Below are 19,369 nucleotides of genomic sequence, written 5' to 3'. Positions count from 1 at the left end.
GATGTAAAGACACATTCCTTATTGGTGAATACTGCTTTGCTAAGAAAGTAGCTGCATTATTCAGATTCAGGATCAGATGAATAGGGATGCACATGCCCATAGTATCGGATAAAAACTTAATACAAGAGGTTGAGCGTAGCTCAAAGAAGAGCTTAATACAAGTATTTAATCACTAACCCTGATAAACAACAGCAAATGCCATTCTTTATTCTGTTCAGAGATTGCTTCTCTCCTTCCAAAAATATAAACCCAGATTTCCTTCAATTTGTTTCATATGTTCTCTTGAAGGGACATTGACAAACTCGTTAACTTATTGTTTTGCCTTCTTCCGAGGGTGGACAGAAGTTGATCATGGAATATTTGGAACTATTACTTTAATCATTTATTTCTACAATGCACTGAAGAGGCTACATCAGAGTACTGGGAAATCCAATATGACAAACAAGTGGGACAGAGGAGGATAAGAAAGCTAGCCCATTTGCAGGAACAGGGGGAGGGAAAATAGAGAGGAAGAGGATAACAAATTTGTATCATGTTCATAAGGTGATGAAGACAGAAGCAATCATACCTGGAATTGTAATATAAGAAGACACATGGGATGCATGGAGTATAAGGATTTGAACTACAGTGTGACTTCTACATAATCTCTAAAAGTTGCGAAGTCTTGGAAAGATTGCCCTTAGTTATCAATTAACAGCAAGTCTTGATATACAATTGTAAAGCAAATCATCACTGAGGTTCAAAGAAGAGACAGGAAGGTAATTATAATATTGAGTACATCCGCAAACTTGGGGGACCAATACAATTTAATATTGTAAGGCAGTGTTTCCTGAGCTCTGGTCTGAGGTACGCTGGGGATGCAAAGGCTACCCAAAAGGTCGACAACCGGTTTACAAAATTAAATAATATTAAATCTTAGCTATTAAAATAATAAAATATGCACAAATACACAAGCTAAATTGTAAACTTTTTCTATATTTGATTGTGAAATATAAGAAATATTATAATATCTGAGAATTATACTTGTTTTTTGTATGTTTGTATATTGTTTTGAGGTTCAACTTAAGGGTGGGCAGAACTCACAAAGTTGAATTTTGTGGAGTTACCTGAAAACTCTGAGATCCTGCAGAGTTCTGCAAATAGGCAGAAATCAGTATGCTGCTATGCTCGGGCTAATTTTTGGTGCCAGGAGCTTGTTCCACAATGCAAAATTAGCATGTACCAGATTACGTGGAGCACCAGACGGCGCTGTTTCTTTGCTGCACTTGAGTAGATTTTCTACTCGAGCTGCAGCTTCCACACCACGAACGGTCGCAACCGCCCGCATTGATAAAAAACACTGGGTGCCCTCCTAGTGGGGATGACAAATGCAAAAAGAACAATTGATGGACAGAATGCAGAACAATGTCCTACATTCACCCCAGTACAGAGATCTGGGCCTGAATCCATCGTTTTTTTGCTCTCCGTGCCATTCCAGTTTGGACCCAGCCATACGCAAATCAGTCTTGACCCTGCGCCCAATTGGAACAGTCCAGCCCAAACTGCCAGGCCAGGTCTTCCCTGGACTGGAAATAATCATCCTAGGACCGGTTTCGGGCTTTCAGCCCTCATCAGCCAGAATAGCTTGACTCCAGTGGCAGGGAGAGTACAGGACCCACGTCTGGGCATACCCGTCCCACTCAGGGTGACAAATGCAAAAAGAACAATTGATGGACAGAATGCAGAACAATGTCATACCTTCACCCCAGCACAGAGATCTGGGCTTCCTAGTGCCCAAAATTTGTGTTCGGGGATGCCATTTCTTGCTCGCGATTGCCAACTTACCATTGGTGAGCCACGAAAGAGAAAAAACTTTGCCACACAGCGATTGGCGGAGTTTGCCTGGAACTCCGCAGTACAAGCATAATGCAGTGTGACCATAACTCCGCAACCTCTGCCGGAAGAGCATAATTAATTGCCCACCCCTAGTTCAAATTGTAGAATTTGCATAAGCAGGGAATCCGCGCCTTCCAATGAGGACTTAGTGCTGGGCTTTGAATTCAAGTGATGATTCAGTGAGTGTTCACAGAAGTCAAATGGTTAAGAACCGCTGAGAAATAAATAATTAGGTTAATCATCACTTTGTATATTGACCATTTGATTAATGACTATCTTTCTATTACCCAGCTTTTGTAGATTTGTAATTCAAAAGACAATTCTTTTTGAGTATTTATGAAAAAAAATTATAACAGTTCTACTGGTCCTATTTTGTCCAGGAGGGTTCTAAGCCCGCTAAATTTCAAATTAACAACACATTGTTTTGTTTAAATTTGTTGTTGTTCCTACAGACCAATATTCCAATATTTTCTACAGTAGTTGTCTAATTTTCTTTTTGTTTTAATTTTATCTAACGCTTTTCATCTACCTTTAATTTATACAATCTTTACTGTTATACCTAATGGTTCTATGTTTTTGATTTTGAATTTTATATTTGTTTACTAGTAATATTAATAGACAGTCTGTTTCTTTTAGACATATTACCATTTTAACATCTTTTGATAGTTAATCTAAATTTCTCACACATGAAACAGTATTGCAACTACTAATAATACAATTAATACTAAGAATTTTAAGAATAAGAAGAATAACAATGCAACTGCAATAAAAAAAGAATAACAATAATGTTCCTATGATTAATACTACTTCTATCCCTACTACAATTAATATTAAGAAGTAGACAATGGAATTAGCGTTTGTCAAAGTTAAAAACACATCTTTCTCAACTTTGTTTTCATTTAGGTTGTGGAGGAGTTTTTGATTTCAGGAATCATTAAAGAAAATGCATGGTTGTTAAGGTCCCTTTTTCATAATCAGGGAAATAAGGTAGAAGTTAAGTTTTGCATTGTGGTACCTCACTTAGGGCCAGAGATACTAAGCATTTTTACGATCACAAATGCTACAATTTAGCGTTTGCAGCTGTAAAAGTGCTTTTTCTGATGGATACTTCTCCCTTAGTGGCACAGTGTATCTCTGTGTTGGCACCATACTTTCCCTGAAGTGATGGAGCGCGGTCACATGTAAGCGCCATCCATGCATGCTGACATAAGTTTCTTTCTTTCTATTCCTTCCGACACACACCTGGAGCAGCACTCCCAATCTTGTCAGTATTCTGGTGAGTTCTAAAACAAATTCCTGTCTGCTAAGAGACAATGACCCCACCCAAGATAGTAGTTTTGAACTATGCTGTAACTGCAGAAAGCAGACTTTGGTTACGGACTCACGTGAGTGTGTCTCTGGTGTCTAGGTTTGGGCCAAGACTGGAAGTTGTGTGTTAAATTGGTCTTCATGCACCCAAAGACAGTCTGGGACTGAAAGGGGAAGCTGTATGTCCCTGAACACAAAAGCTTGCAGCCTTTGCATATGACCCACTCCCACTCCAAGTCATGGGCACACACTCGGTCCCGCGCCTGAGGCTATTCCCACCAGCAGTCCTCCGGTAAGTCAAAATCAAAAGTCCAGCTCACAGCTTAAAAAAGTGAGGTAGGATTCGACCCATTCCTGCCACTCTAAACCTAAAGAGAAGGCACAAGGGTACCTCAATGTAGGACATTCACCTTCACGGTCACCAGTAGCAGAGCTGATTCCACAATTGATCCCGGTGTGCCCCAAGTTCCTCTGGAAATCAGCGAAGCCTTCAGGAGAATTAAGCCTTCAAGGAGACCATGCAGCAGATTTTTTCAGAGCATTTTCAATTCCCTCTGGTCCACCTTCAGACTCGAACAACAGGGGCCTCCAGTCGGGTTACCACCAGCAAATCCATCTTATGCACCATCTGCCCCCCATGGAGTCCAATATAGGCAATGTACTTCCGTTCCAGCTCCAAGACCTGTGTTGGTCCCTTCCACATTTAAACTGGTACCAGTGCCACCAGTGGTGCAAGAGGATATGGTACTGAAACCAATTTCAGTCACCAAACCAAATTTGTCTTGGTCTCAACTGTTGTTATGCTATAAAATCACAAAAGCACAACTGGTCATCATGCATCCTAATCTGACCTAGGGCCTCTACCAGGACATACATGTCAGCAGAGGTCCTATTATCTTTATGGCTGTAACTCAGGGCAAGAGACACCTCAGGATGTGGATGATGATGGTGGGGATGCAGAAGAATTCCTCCACCCCTCACTAAACAGATGATGACTTCTACACAGATTTGCAAGATGCCAATGAGCTTCATACTTCTCCGCAAAGGTAGGGCTTCACTCACCACTTAGGCCACCAATAGAAGAAAATTACTCCTTTGTAGTAGTGGTTCTGGGGGCAGTTGAGGTTATGTATTTTCAGCTGCCTTCAGTTGGAGACCAAAACAAAATGCTTGACAGAAATCTTGCAGCCAGGGCCAGCCACCACTGAGCCCTTGCTCTCTTTCAGTGAGGCCTTCACTGATACCTTGATGGCCACTTGGAAGAAGCCTTGTTCCTGCCCACCTGTAAAAAGGTAAAGGTCCAGATGTCACCGACCAGCAACTGGTGACCAAGATTTTCTCATCAAACAGTATGCTACCTCAACGATCTTTGTTGTTCAAGCCTCAACCAGTCAGGTGAATCCCAACTGATTCCCCATCACTTCTCTGGGATAAGGAATCCAATTGGATTAAGATTTTTGACATATGTATGTTGTCCTCAGTCAGTCTAGCATTGCATTTAGTAAACGCTGTCTGCTTACTGGTTTTCTATACAAATGTCTTGGGGACGTGGCCAGTGAGTTCTTGCAGCTCTCCCAGAAGACCTTAGAGGATCTTTGGCTCAGGCAGTTCATGATGGGCAAAATGCAGATAAATATGTTATAAGTGCTGATCTTGATGCTACTGTTTGCCTTGGAGAGTCAGTACCAGTGTTGTAATTCGTCTGCACATGTGGATTTGTTCCACAGTGCTTCCTGACTATGTACAAGCCTTCCACATGGGCTGGATCCATCATTTCCTCCCAGGATGGTGATCCAACATATCCAACAGATGGGTCTTATAAATCATGAAACATGGCTATGACCTGCCTTTTCTTTTTGTCTTACCGAATATTCCTTCCCCATAAGAGCAAATTTCAGTTGAGCACCTGTCCATTTTACTTCAAGATGTGCAATTGTTACTCTCTAATGGTGCTATCAAGAGGGTACCTAAAGTCAAAATGAGGAAAGGGTTGTTACTCATGCTATGTCCTTGCCTCAAAGAAGGACAGGGGTGTTAGGCCTATATTGGCTATTTGGCCTCAGAATGCCTTCCAGCAGAAGGACAAATTCAAAGTGCTCAAGCTGGCTGAGATCCTATCTGCCCTGGACCCAGGTGATTGAATGGTATCCATCAACCTGCAGAAGGTGTATCTTCTTATACCCCTCCTGCAGCCTCCCAGATGTTAACTGAGGTTAAGAGTAGACTAGGAGCATTTTCAGTTTGCTGCTCTCCCTTTTTGCCTCACCTGTACCCATTGGATGTTCACAAAAGTGATACTGGGGCCTCTACCCCCTTCACAGGTCGAGGATGTGCATTGTCTCCTATCTCAATGACTAGCTGTTGAAGACAGGCTTACCATAGTAAGTCGTGGACCACCTTAAGGCAACAGTGAACCTCCTGAGACTGCTGGTGTTCAATATCAACAAATCAAAGTCATGCCTGACTCCTTCAATTCATTGAAGCGGTCTTGGACACAGTACAGTTCCAGGCCTTCCCTCCACAGTAATGAGTCAAGGACATTTGAGTCATGAGCCCGATGTTTCAGCCTCATACCTAGATCATGGATAGAGCAGTGCTAAGGTTTCTTAGCCTTCTGCATCATATATATTAGTAATTTACTAAAGAGACGGAGGCAATCATTATTACACTTATCACAGAAGTAGGTTATATTGAAGTTAAAGAAAAAGGTGCACGAGTTTGGAAGATAAGTCATCTTAACCTTCCCCACAGGATAAACTCCATAGTAACATGTAGCACATATATGACTCAGCACAAAACTATTTTCCAATTATATTGAGCACATGAAACCAGATCAGACAATAATTTCAGGGTTATTTCTACAAAGTCACATTATGCACAGGCACAAGGTGTTGTTTTTCTTCAAAAAATAATTCCTTTATTCACAATCTTTTCTTTTTTTAAAATGTCATTTCTCTGTAGCCAAAGCCATCGCATTTCATCCCATACAGGACTTCTTCAAGGCTTGTTATGTTATTGATTCTGTATGTAGCACAGAATACAGTAGTCTTTTTTGCATGAGAACTTGAAAGATACCATAAACTCTGAATCCTTTGGTTTCCTTCCTTAACGAATCTGGGTAAAAATCATTTCATCCTATATAGGGTGTGACCCTTCAAAGTACGTTGAGCTGGGGCACTCACACTGGGCATATCATGCAGCATCTGCTGAATTTAGAAAATAAAAGCCCTGAAGAAGTCTCGAATGGGATGAAATGTTTTGGCTATGGCTACAACACTATGAGTCTGTGAATCGTGTGACTGTTGTAATTCATTCTGAAATGATTGTCAGGTCTAGTTGCAAGTGCAAAATATAATTGGAAAGTAGTTTTGAGTGCTGAGTCACATATGTTCTGCATCGTATTTATTAGTTACACCAGTTGGCACATGTGGGCTCTACAATGTAATCTTAAGTTCCAGTGGGCCCAATATCAAGGAAACCTGATAGATGTCATCCAGATCTCAAAGGAGATGCCTCATGATCTGCAGTGGTGGCAGTTAAACTAGAATTGTCCCTGCAGCAGGCCCTTCTCCCTTTTTCATGCAGAGCTGACATTAATGATGGGTTTGTCCCTGATGGGCTGCGTAGGTAATCTGGGGAAGGTGGAGGTCAGAGAACTCCGGTTTCTATCAGAAGCCTGGTTCCACATCAGTCTGATGGAATTGTGAGCCATTTGTCTGCCTCTGAAGGCCTTCCTGTCATCCATTAAGGGAAGGCTGGGGCAGGTTCTCATGCACTACACCACTGCCATGTGGTATTGCAATAAGCAGCTCAGCATGAGGTCCTGTACCCCATGCTATTAGGCTCAACGGCTCTGTGGTTGGTTGTAGCACCAAGGCATTGCCCTAGAGAACCACCTGGCAGGGTCACTGAATAACAGAGTGGACAAGCTGAGCAGGTGGCATGCAGCAGATGACAAGTGATGTCTACATCCCAAATTGGCACAAGAGGAAGAATCTTGGCTAGATCTTGTTGTCACCATCCAGAATGTGCAATGGCCAAAAGTTTTGTTTGTTAGAGTTTACACAAGAGCACTGTTTAGGTGATGCTTTGATGCTGCATCAAGACTCCAATATGCTTCCTCTCCCTGCCTCTCCTGCCCAAGGTTCTAAAAAAGATCAAGAACAAAGACATCCTAGTCTCACAGGATTTTGTCAACAGAGTGTTTTAGCAGGAACTTCTAGGCCTGAGCACCTCTCCTTTGATCATTGTACCACTTTATGAGGAACTACAGTTGCAGCCACATTGCAAGGTCTTCCACCAGGATCTGTGCAATCTACACCTACGTGCGTGGAGATTGAATGGTGGCAGCTGACTGCAATTTATCCGTCACCTGAAGTGGTGGATGTCATCATTTATGCCAGACGCCTTCCACAAAATCCATTTATGCCAGGCACTGAGAAAAATTTGGGGCCCAATGTGGCACTGTAAGACTGATTCTTTACAATCAAGGCTGTAAGATGTCTTTTGTTTGTTTTATCTTTGATTCTCAAGCTCTTGAGGTGGTCACCCTCAAAAGTTATTTATAAACTTTTTAGACGTTCTACCTTTCGAACCGACCATCCTTGTTTAAATCGCATAAACCAGTGAGAGTTATTAAAGGTTTGACACACACCATTCAAAGCCATATGTGATGCCAAAGTTGGAACTTAACTTGGCCTCGTCATTTCTCATGTGTACGCCCTTTGAGCCAATGCATAGCTGCTTGCTTCATTTTCCTACCTAAAAGACCATCTCTCTGATTGCGATTACATTAGCTAGTTAAGCAAGTGTTCTCCAGGTACATTCAGTGCAACCAAGTTACACCACCTTTTTTACAGACAAGTTGGTCTCAGGCAGCATTCTTGCAAAATTTCATGACTCCCTTCCATGTTGTGCAGTGCATCATTACATGAGTGTTCTTTGCTCCCGCTCACAATTCAAAACAGAAGAAGAAGCTTCATCGGATGGAGCCCAAAAGGGCTTTGAGAATTTTTATTGATCACACCAAGGAACTCTGTGGACCATTAGGTTTTTGTGGGATTCTCGATTAGTAGAAAGGGGGAAGTCAGTCCAGAAGACAACCCTGTTGAGGTGGATAGTCCTCTTCATCAAGACCTACCACAATGACTGAGAAGCAACCCACAGAAGGTCTGAGAACCCATTCTGTCAGGGCTAGCGCTCCTACCGCTATGTTGGCTGGTGGAGTTGCTTTCCTTGACATCTTTCAAGCTGCAACATGGGTGTCATTGTATGTATGAAGCACTAAGGCAATGACAGTCTGGCCGGTGTGAGGGGCACTTTTCCTGCTGAACTGTTTGGTCTGAGTCTACCCCAGAGACTCTTAACGTGTGTAGTTACTTCTTTGGTATCTATTCTACAGTGAAGAATCTGTGTTTATATGTTTCCATCAGAATGACAAGTTACTTACATTCAGTAAAGCTCTAAATGGCATATATTCTAACTCACTGCCTTCCACCTCCCCATTCAGTGAAAGTGGAGTGTTCTCTTTTTAGAATCTAAAATGGTCCCATGTTAGTATTCAGCACAATGATACCAACGTTTGATCATGCTCCAGATCTGATACGATGGATACTAAAAAATAAGAAACTGATGTCAGCTCACACAGGCTGCAGCTTTGTAACTTCTTTAGCAGTACAGAACCAACAGGGATCTGCAAGGTGCAACCTAGAGGCATGCAAGAGCACTGCTGAAGAAAGGTTTTGTGATCCTGTCCGGTGGCTCAGGAGTCTTCTAAGGTGAGGAGTTTGCAGGCTGAAAAAGTATACACCAGAAAGAGCCTTACCGAAGGCTCTTTCTTCAGATGTACTAATCCCATTTTCGGAGTTGAAAAAGTTTTTCCAACCCCTAAAATGGGATTGCTAATGGCTACTGATTCTTCACCTAGATGCAGTGTGTTGTAGGATTGTCATCCAAATACTGGATCCATATGCTGTGTATCAATATTTTGCTACCAAAATATGGTAGCAAAACATTGAAAAGTTACAGTGAAGTCAAAATAGATGGTTACTCATTTGCAGGAGGGAAGGGATTCCCTTGGACGTGTTCCCTTTTGTGAGTTAAAAAAAAGTTGTTGGGGAATAGCCAGTGGTCCAGGAGACCAGTGCCAACTCTCAAACAAACAAACAAAAAGCTATTATTTTTTTTAATGGCTCATCTGTTTCCTTTAAAAACAAAGAGGCATATTTACAAGCATCTATTCCCACAGAAATGTCACTTTTCATGACTTCCTATGGCGATAAACCCTTCGCTTTATTTACAAGGCGGCGTTAAGCCACTTGAAGTTGCTTGAAGCCGTCTTGTAAATAAGGCCCCCTTGCACGCTACACTCAGTGTGAAAGGGACATACAATGGGTGTTGCGGTGGGCGTTCCACCACAACACCCATTGATTTTGATGCTGACCTCTACTTACAAGGGTGCTATAAATAGGAGGCAGCCCCAACATTAAGACCAAGGAAAACCTGCTAATAACATGGTGAAAAGGAAGAGAAATGCTTAATTTCTCCTTGTTTTTGCAGTTTCTATGTGTGCTGCTTTGTGCAGCCCACATAGAAACAGCAAATCGCCATAAATGATTGTTCATGTGCAGGAAGATGTCCCTTCCTGCACATAAACATTTATTTAAATCATTACGATTTGCAAATTCTATGTGTGCAGCACAATGCCGCACACATAGGTCTAACAAATTACCATTCTGGATTGTTTATGTGCTGGAAGGGCCACCTTCCTGCACATAAATAATCATTCCCCCAATGCACACTCCCTTGCGCTATGGTACAAGGGTGCCTACGTTGCCGCTAGGCAGCTACACAGGAGTGCACCGCATTCTTGTGAACACGGTGTATTCCTGCATTTTCAGAATGGTGGAGCTTGGCATTAGCAATGCTTGCTGAACACCACGTTTCACAATTACCTTGTGAATATGCCCCTGAGTTTGCTTTATTTAAAAGAGATCACAGTCATGGTGGTGTGCTGACCCCAGCAGTCCACCAACTTTGTGATGGCCTTCGATCATAGTGAGTCTCAATTTGTGGCATGCTTTAATAATATTCAAGAGTTAGGTCTGCTGCGACCCACAACATTTAGGACTTTTATGAGCCAACCTATTAGTCGGTTTGTTTCTAAAATTTGTTTTTTGAACCAAGAATACTGGTTGCAGATTGCACCTGTTATTCGTGTATGGTCCCCTCGATTTATAAATTATAATACAAGGGTTGAATACCTAAAGATAATTGCCAAAGGACACACATAATTCAAAGCAGCAAGGAGACAAGCAACAAATTTGCACAGCATTGCAAGCAACAGAAGAAATAACAAGGATCGTGTGACAAAGCAATATTGTTCCCCCACATAATCAGGAAAGCCTATAAAATATGTCTTACCATTGTTTGTTTATACAGGCTTACTTCATTCATATTTATTAAATGGAAAATATAACTATGCCTTGGTGGTTATTTTTTACTTTTAACGCTGGAAGATATAGTTTATGGTATTTACACAAATGTAAAGTGGCGCAGGACATTGGTTTCCCAAATGGAACTTTGGTAAGTGCAACATAAAGATGTTTTCTTTCCCATAGCCCCATACTGATATAATGAAACAGTAAAACATGCAATATTTTTCCTAAGCCCAAAAGAACAGCTACAAAGGCGACATAAAGCCCATGTCGGTTAGATCAAGAGGACTTATTTGTCACAGGAATCTGTCCATGTCATTATGCACTACAGAGTGCTTTGAGGGATCTAGCTTTTTCTTTGGTGGAGCTATGCTGTCAAAAGAGCATCAAAGAATGGTCATGTTGGGCCTCATGGGAGACAGTACAGGAGTACAGGTGGAGGGTGGGAGGGATGCTAATTGTTACATGTTCAAATAAGGAGAGAGTGACATTGGCTTATGAGGAGGCGACCTTGAGTGTGTCTTGTAGCAGGAAGAAGGCTTGGGAGAAGAGGGCGCAGTTTATGATTAGGGGTGCAAGTGTTCGAGTTCCTGTTATAATGATGTTGTCCAATATAGTTAACAAGAGTCGGTTTTTTTTTGGTGGGTAGACTGTACATAAATCTATCTTTACAGAGGCTGAATGAACCGTTCAGTTTGAAGGCATGTAATAAATCATGGTGTTGGTATGATGACAGATTGGTGGGGGGTATGGGGCGTGTGCAGAATGTAACTAGAGATGTTATATAGTGAAGCAATACAGAGGCATGTACTTGCCTGCTAGGTCTGCAACAATTTAATGTGTTCCTTCTGTTTTCCTCTAGGTGTGTGTGGAAGACTCTCTTTTGCCTATAACTCTAGCTTTGAACTTTTCTTTTAACGGTGATCCAATCCCAGCTGCAAATAACATCAATGGCATTCTCAGCGAGGGCTCTCCAAGGAGGGTAGCTCAACAGGTACGGCAATATGTCTTCGAAGGAGTCAAAAGCAATGCTGATTCTGCATGCCTCTGGGCTTTGACAGAAGGTGGGCCCGATTCATGCAGACTGGTATAAAGCCCCCTTTGTGCCTGGGTAAATGAACATAACAGAGAATGATTGAAATGTAATATATCTATGTGTGTGTGTGTGTGTGTGTGTGTGCACACAATTTAATTTGCCAACATGGATCTTGTACCCTCCCACAATTGATGATTGTTTACTGCGCCAGGGGATGGACTAGAGCAGATTAGAGAAACAGGTGATATGGTAGAGCCCCCCACCTGAATCTCAAAATCAATACACAAACACAAATATTGCTATTTTATATTAAATGATCACTTATTACGCTCTACTGCATTTGACATAAATAGGAATGATCATAACATTATAAAAATGCAGCGAATGCTATGTTAAAAAAACAATTGCTAGATAGGTGTGAATCACACATAGTTCATCACACCTCCCTAAACCATTACCCAAATCCTTGCCTAAATTATAACTATTAACAACATAGTTGTGTCATTTTATTTTTGATACGTCATGTAAAGCACCCTGTGTCTCTTCATGAAACCCATCCCAACCTCTGGCATCTTCTGTAAGTTTCTAATACATATGGTGATCTAAGGAGAATCAATTGGAGTGAGGAGGAGTGAGTTTGTGCTTAGCTTCTGTTTTGCTACAGAGAACAGTGAACAATACTTTTGTTTAGACTGTAGAGAGCACAGAGAACCCTTCTGCTATGGTATCTCTTCTCCTTCATTCAAGACAGAACTGGCAAGGTCATATCTTCTTAAAGATGCATTTCAGCCACCCTGTTTCTGAAAGTGCCTCACTGAATCAGAATGTCCTTTCCCTTCAACATGAGCTTCAGAAAACATGACAGTTTAGCCCATCATTTTAGTCTGTAAAACAAATAAGGCCTGTTTTCTAGGCTTTACCTCAACCGTGCAGTTCATTCAATTCATAGACGAACAATGCCCAAGTTAACATGCAGCATGGCCTGTGTCATAAGTAACATTAAAACCACATATAAAGCCATTATGTATATGTCAAAGATTTGCACAATGAAATTCGCTCCCTGACCAACATGGGCGAGGTTGGAGTTCTGTCAAAACCAGAAGGCCACTGTCTATCTCTCCTCATGTGGAACATGGGAACCAATAAATAGCTATATTGAGCTTGCAGTTCAGGGGACTCCATGAAGGCCTTGGGACTGGGGACATAAACAGATTTAAATATGTATCTAAGAGGAGTGTAAAAGAGTGAGTAATTGAAATCGACACCTTGTTCAGTTAATCAGCTACCATATTTTTGAAGAAAATCTGTTAAATCATGCATACTTCGATTTCTGTTAAACATATTTATTTATACAGGCTCCACATGCTAGTTGCAATCCCCCAGTGGGAAGGGAGGATGTTGGCTGGAGGTGAAAGCAGATCAAATGTTTAGGTGGGTGCTAGCTGGTGGGAGGAAAGCAGGTTGAGTCTAAGATTAATCTAAGGCTAAACTGCACACGTTTTTTGCATTTTAATCACTGCACCACCATTTAGTTTTAACAATACCTTAGACAACACTCAAAAAGCTCTGGTAACGCTACCGGTCGACACTGGAAACGCTTCTCTCCCCCTTGCAACCCTGAGGGTGCTGCACTAGTTTTTGGGCCCAGGAGGAGTTCAGGAGACAGGGCCTAGCTGAAGCTTCCCTTATATGCAGGCACACACTGCAGCTGCTGGAACATTAAAGGCAAGCCTGTCTGCACTTGTCTACATCCATTCCGCGGCCAGCGCTGGCCACTATTTTCAACCCAAAGCGGTAAGTCACTTACTGCCGTCTTTTTAAAATCCATTAGAAATAAGCTCTTGCGTGATTGCCATATTTAGGATACTAGATACTTGCTGGGACCAGTTGCTTGCATTGGTTGCAGGGGCGAGTTTGGTCTTCCATATGAGCTACTCCCTACTCCCCTGCATTCTTCCCTACATCGTCCCTTGTCTTCCCATATATCTCTTTCTGGTGGTCTTTTAAACACTCAGTCACTTTATAAACATGCACAAGTAGTCCATGAGTTAATCATTGACCACAAACTGGATTTCATTCTTTATCACTGAATCCTGACTCAAACCTGGGTGCAACCCTGTTGTAGTCACACTCCTCCCCCCAGATATACAATTCTGGCACAGGATAGAGAGGAGGGTCAAGGTGGTGGCTTTGCTATCATTTTCAGAGATAATTTCCAATGCAGCTCTTTCGAGATTGACTCCCCTAAAGGAGCAAGAGCTTAGGCTTCTGCTTTAAAATCAATCCTTTTCATTCTTTTGCTGGCTGCTTACTCTATCGCCCCCCCCCCAGATCCAGGACCCACCTTCCTAGCCTCATTTGGAGAGGCACTTTCCCCCTTCTTATACACTACACTAATTTTACTGTTCCTGGCAAAGTCAATTACCATTTTGATAGCCCGGAAAGCCCGGAAGCTGCAAATTTCCCAGACATTCTAAAGATAATAGGTCTCCCTCAACTTATCGCAACCCCACCACTTGCTGAGGCACACTCTTGATGGAATCTGTACCAACAACCCATGCTTAACACTTGGGGATCCCATTATTCAATCATGATCAGATCACTTCTTGATTTCTTTTAATCTTACAATCAACCTCTAGAATCCCCCTCCCGGGCAAAAGTCGAATCCCCCACCGCCCATACGAATTTGGGGAACCATAAAGACCAAACCTAACCTTTGCAGCCATCTCTTTATCACCACTCCCACCACTACTGGGAGGTTAATTGATGACAACCTTAATTCCTTCCATTCATGGCATACCTTTACACCCATGAACATCGCACCTTCTGTTGTCACCAACTCTCGCAGGCCAAAACACTGCTCCCTTGTTATCTCCTGCCCTAGTGAAATAAAAACTATACTGCAAGCAGTTAGGAAACAAGTGTCGTCCAGCCCACAACTCTGATGACCTGGCCCAATGTGACCAGACTTCCGCCTTCTTTGAGGGCAAGATCTAGGCCATACAACAGAGATTTACCCCTTCCTCCACAACTGACCATTCAGTCAAACCCCACTCCAGCAACATCATTAACATCTCACAGGTCAGTCTGACATATATTCAGGAAATCCCCCTTAATACAAGACCCCTGCCCTCCTCTCATACTGCATGCAGCCATAGACAACGTCAACCCAGTTATCAACCAGATTCTCAATCGATTCCTAGCCACAGCTGAAGTGCCCACCACATGGAAACTCACAGTTGTAAAACATCTTTTAAACTTCTTATAAAAAGCCCGTAGCAGATCCTACCACCCTCACAAATCTCAGGTCAATCTCCCACCATCCACTTTTTAACAAAACTAGCCAAGAAACTAGTAAACTCATAAACTCATCACTGTCCTTGAACATTCTAATGCATTTTATCTCAGTCAATCTGGTTTCAGACCTCAGCATTTCACTGAGTTAGCTCTACTTGACATCCCTGAAACCTCAAAAAATTACTTTAGGGAACAATGTGGTGTTGGTACTGATGGATCTCTACACAGAGTTCAACACCATCTCCCACCACATATTTCTAAAGTGTATTTAAGACATAGGGATTTTGCATAAGCCTTTATCTTGGATTAAATCATTTCTGACTGATAGGTGACAAACAGTCATCCTGGGACGATTCTCCCCATATGAAATATCAGTATCTATGGTAGTTCCACAGGGATCTTCCCTCAGTTCCGCCCTTTTTAACATCTATATGGCACCCCTCATCTCCCTGATCACATTATACGGAATCAAGACTACCTCCTATGGTGACGACACATAGCTGGTTGTCTATCTGGAAAAAAAATCACTGACCTCCGAACCGAATTTTCAAAACTGTCTCTCCGATATCATTCGCTGGTTGCAAAACAACCACCTCAAATGCAATACTAACTAAACAACTTTTACTCTTCGGTAAATCCAATTTATTCCCCCCCCCTAATGATGGCCTAAATCTGTCCCGTTCCTAACTCTGTCCCGTTGATACCGCCCTATCATTCTTCCCACACGTTGTAGCAGTGGGAGGCACGGGTTTCAATCTAGTCAAGTCCCTACAAAAATGGAATCACTTTCTTCCCCTCACCACCAGGAACCGTCGTATTTGCTCTAATCACTTCCAGACTTGATCATAGCAATAGCCTCTAGGCTAGTTCCTCCCAACAACTTATACACAAGCTCTAGATGATCTGACATGCCACAGCAATACTGGGGCTGCAACTCTCCAAACATAGCTCTACCTCCACAGCCCTGAAGAAATTGCATTTGTTACCCATCCACAAAAAAAACCTTTTTAAAATCCTCCCACTAGTCTTTGAGCATTTAACAACTCTGGACCCAAATATTTTACCGCCAAGTTCTGCCACCATAAGACACAAAGAACTTTGAGGTCCTCCGACACCAGCCTTCTAAGGAACTCATTCTACAGACTCAAATTTCAGGGAAGGAAATCACTCATGATGCTGGGATCAAAACCCTGGAACCTACTCCCCATCTCTCTCCAGTTCATCAACACCAAAGCAACATTTTAAAAATGCCTTAGAAAATGCCTTAAATCCTGTCTTTTTCTCTCCTCGATCCACTATGTCCCTACCTCATCTAAATCGATGTCTTTCCAAGGCTATATCCATATATTCTCACACAGAAAGTCATGATACCTTCCAGCATAGCACCAGGATTCTCAATGGTGTGTGATAGTGCGCTATACAGGTCATACATTCATTCATTCAATTATTCACATACAATATACAACAATGTTATGATTAGGTGTTACCAGCTTAGGATGATATTCCTACATACATTATGAATTGCCATTATACATCCATCATGCCTTTACAGGCATATATTGTCAGGTTCTGTCATTTTGTGCCAAGCTAACTCCATTATATGTCTACTTCAACACTAATAAACTGGTTTCTCTGTTTATGCAGCTTTTATTTGAAAAGAATTGTGGCAGTGATGGAGTCTGTCAAGATTACTTGAAGATCGCCTTTAATTACTCTGGGTAAGGCAAGCACGTCTATGTATGTAAGTTAGCAAAACGTTAAACAGGTACAATAATTTTTTTTGTGTTCCGTTTCCTTTTCCAAATAAAATACTTACTTACTAATCTACTGGACTGCTTGACAATAAGATATATTGATGAAAATAAAAGGTTGTCCTTTTTGGTTTAGTTTACAGGGCAATGCTAGGCTCCTCAGGAAACTATATATGTCCTTCTGAATCCATAGATGTATCCTTACATCGAAATCATCCTTGCTTCATGTCTATATCTACTGTCAACATCACAATTAGAATGTGTACATACAGAGGACAGGTGTGCTGGAAATTTTTGAAAATAACGTAGATGAAATATTACCTTTTTCGCACTCAATACCATTGATTTTGTGGAACATGCACAGTGGCGTTTGTGTGATACTTAAGAATGCTAGCTACTCATGTAGTAGGAGTAGATATTTTACATCTGATGTCTTTGTTGGTCAAAAGACATGAATGGTCTTCAGAATCTAGCAGTGGGGGCCGGAAATTCGAGCAGGTGTTGGGGGCAGGTCCACCGTGCACACATGCACACTCACTGACTCAAAGTCATGTATTCACACCCAAACATATACAAATACACACACCCATTGACAGAACACACTCACAAATACATATATTCATACATATACACACACGCACGCACACAGCAAAAGTAAAAAAAATACAACTTAACGGGCCGTTGGCGGCGATCTCGAGTTGTGGAAGGGAGGCCATGGTGATTTCAGGATGATTGGTACTTCTACATCCTCTAGGTGGCTGACCTTGTTATGGGTTAGACAATTAGGAGGCAGCAGTCCCTTACTCGTCAGAGAGTGTGATGGCGTCACTGAGTCTGCTGCCCCTACCTCACTCTGTGATAAGCATCACTTGATGGAAGCCCTTAAAACTGAAGCACCCTGGTCTGAGGTTATCAGTGGTGCTCCCCCTTGTCATGTGGGTCAAGACCACCAATCACTTTCCTAGGCTGAGGAGGTCACACCTACAGGGCTATGACATCTTAAGCCAGACCAAGGTCAGCTCAGGCAGCCAGGCCCTGACAATAAAAATCAAACACCAAAAAAAAAGAAGTTGTATTGTTATATTCAAATAGACACCTCAATGACAAAAGTTCACCATAGGTTTCCAGAGATTTTTATTTTTTTTTAAACAATAGATCACATATTTTCATTTAGCACAATAAATTGTTGTAATCTACTGCGACTTGTGGTTTAAGGTTAGCCATTGCAAGTAATTTTAAAACAGCTATAAAGATAATCTTGGAGTGACCAACTTCATCATGGAGCCCGTCACCGGGATCTGTAACATCCAGTTGAACAGTTACCTTGCAGTTAAAGCAGTCTCCAGTCCATTTCCAGGGTCTATGGGCAAACCACCATCAGAATCAATGGAGTAGTCCTGATGAAAGGGATGCAGGACGCTGAAGTTGCTCAAGGATGCTGACCCGGTGTCAAAGTGTTCTTGTGGTCACTCTTGAGCCCTCAAACTTGCTGGCTTGACTTTGATCTCAGGGGTTGATGTTCCTGGAAGTCCGGGTGAAGTCCAGCGAAAAAACAGATGTCACCGGTATACTGGTCTCCGGTTACAGCAAAACCAGTAGTTCCCTTTAACTGGCTTTAACATCCTTGGTGGGTGACCAAACTGCACTCTAATTACTCTCCTGGGTTCAGCAGTCTTGGGTGCAACATTTAAAGGTGAAGACTCAGTCACCCAGGTTCCACTACAGCGGTCAGTGCCAATCAGGCGTACTTGGCTACCAACTTTCCAAGACAGGCTTCTTCAGTTGTTATGGCCCTGTGGCTGTAATAGAGAGTCATCCAACTGGCTCTTATATTCACCGCCTCGGTCTAGGGCTCGGGGACATCTTTTCCTATAGTGGACAATACAGGCATTTCTTTGCCAGTCACAAGTGCAGTCTAGTTCAAGACGTCAACAACCAGGTGTTCAGGGGCATTCATCAGGACCAAGTAAATAGTTACTCTGCAGAGAATAAAGAAAGGAAATGTGATAATAATGTATATACTAACCACCAGTTTAGTAGCCTGTCAGATACACAGCTAGCCCTGTCTGCTGTGGGTCCACGTCTATCTAAATGGTGACTCAGAGAATCCAGTGTCTAGCCAAAAAGGTGACATCACTGTTGCACAGCTTAAAGAAGTCCATGTACTGAATGCATATGCAAGTGAAATCTGAGCCTAACTATAATGCCCAGGTAACCTTTGATTTTTCAGTGAATTTCTTAGGTTTTTTTAAATTATATTTCCTAATTATAACGTCCCTGTAAACTTTGTTTTTTTTAAGTGAATTTCTAAAAATGTTTAAATTTATTTTCTAACTGTAACCTTTTAGAGTAAGTCTCAGTGGGTGTCTGAGTGAGTGGATGAGTGTCACAGTGTGTGTGTGTCTGAAATAGCCTGAACATGGCTGTTTAAGGGTCTGTGAGTAAGTGCATGAGTCTCTGCATATGTCTGTAAATAGTTGTGTGTCTCAGTGGGTCTGTGAGTGGATGCATGAGTGTCGTGGCAAAAATGAAAGAAAAAAAACAAGCACTTTCTTACTCGCTTGTTTAGAGAAAAGCCCCAAAACGTGAGAGATCCTGGCGGCATGTTAATTTATCTTAAAATTGAAGGAGGGGGTGCATTGAGCGCCTCCTCCCTGGACATTGGT

The 19,369-nt window shown here is 42.0% G+C and overlaps 1 protein-coding gene across 1 annotated transcript in view; it reads left to right on the top strand.

The window, feature by feature from the left end:
- Positions 1-19,369, top strand: part of LOC144768737 (integrin alpha-M-like) — a 364,452-nt gene that overhangs the window by 214,838 nt on the left and 130,245 nt on the right. The window contains exons 18-19 of the mRNA XM_078652620.1: positions 11,482-11,613; positions 16,597-16,670. Of these exons, the coding sequence (XP_078508746.1) occupies positions 11,482-11,613; positions 16,597-16,670 (206 nt within the window). The remainder of the gene's footprint in view (positions 1-11,481; positions 11,614-16,596; positions 16,671-19,369) is intronic.

This window comes from Lissotriton helveticus, chromosome 7 (genome assembly GCF_964261635.1).
Source record: "Lissotriton helveticus chromosome 7, aLisHel1.1, whole genome shotgun sequence".
Lineage (NCBI taxonomy): Eukaryota > Metazoa > Chordata > Amphibia > Caudata > Salamandridae > Lissotriton > Lissotriton helveticus.
Note: the sequence above shows the minus strand (reverse complement) of the source record. Positions and strands in the feature narration are given on the sequence as shown.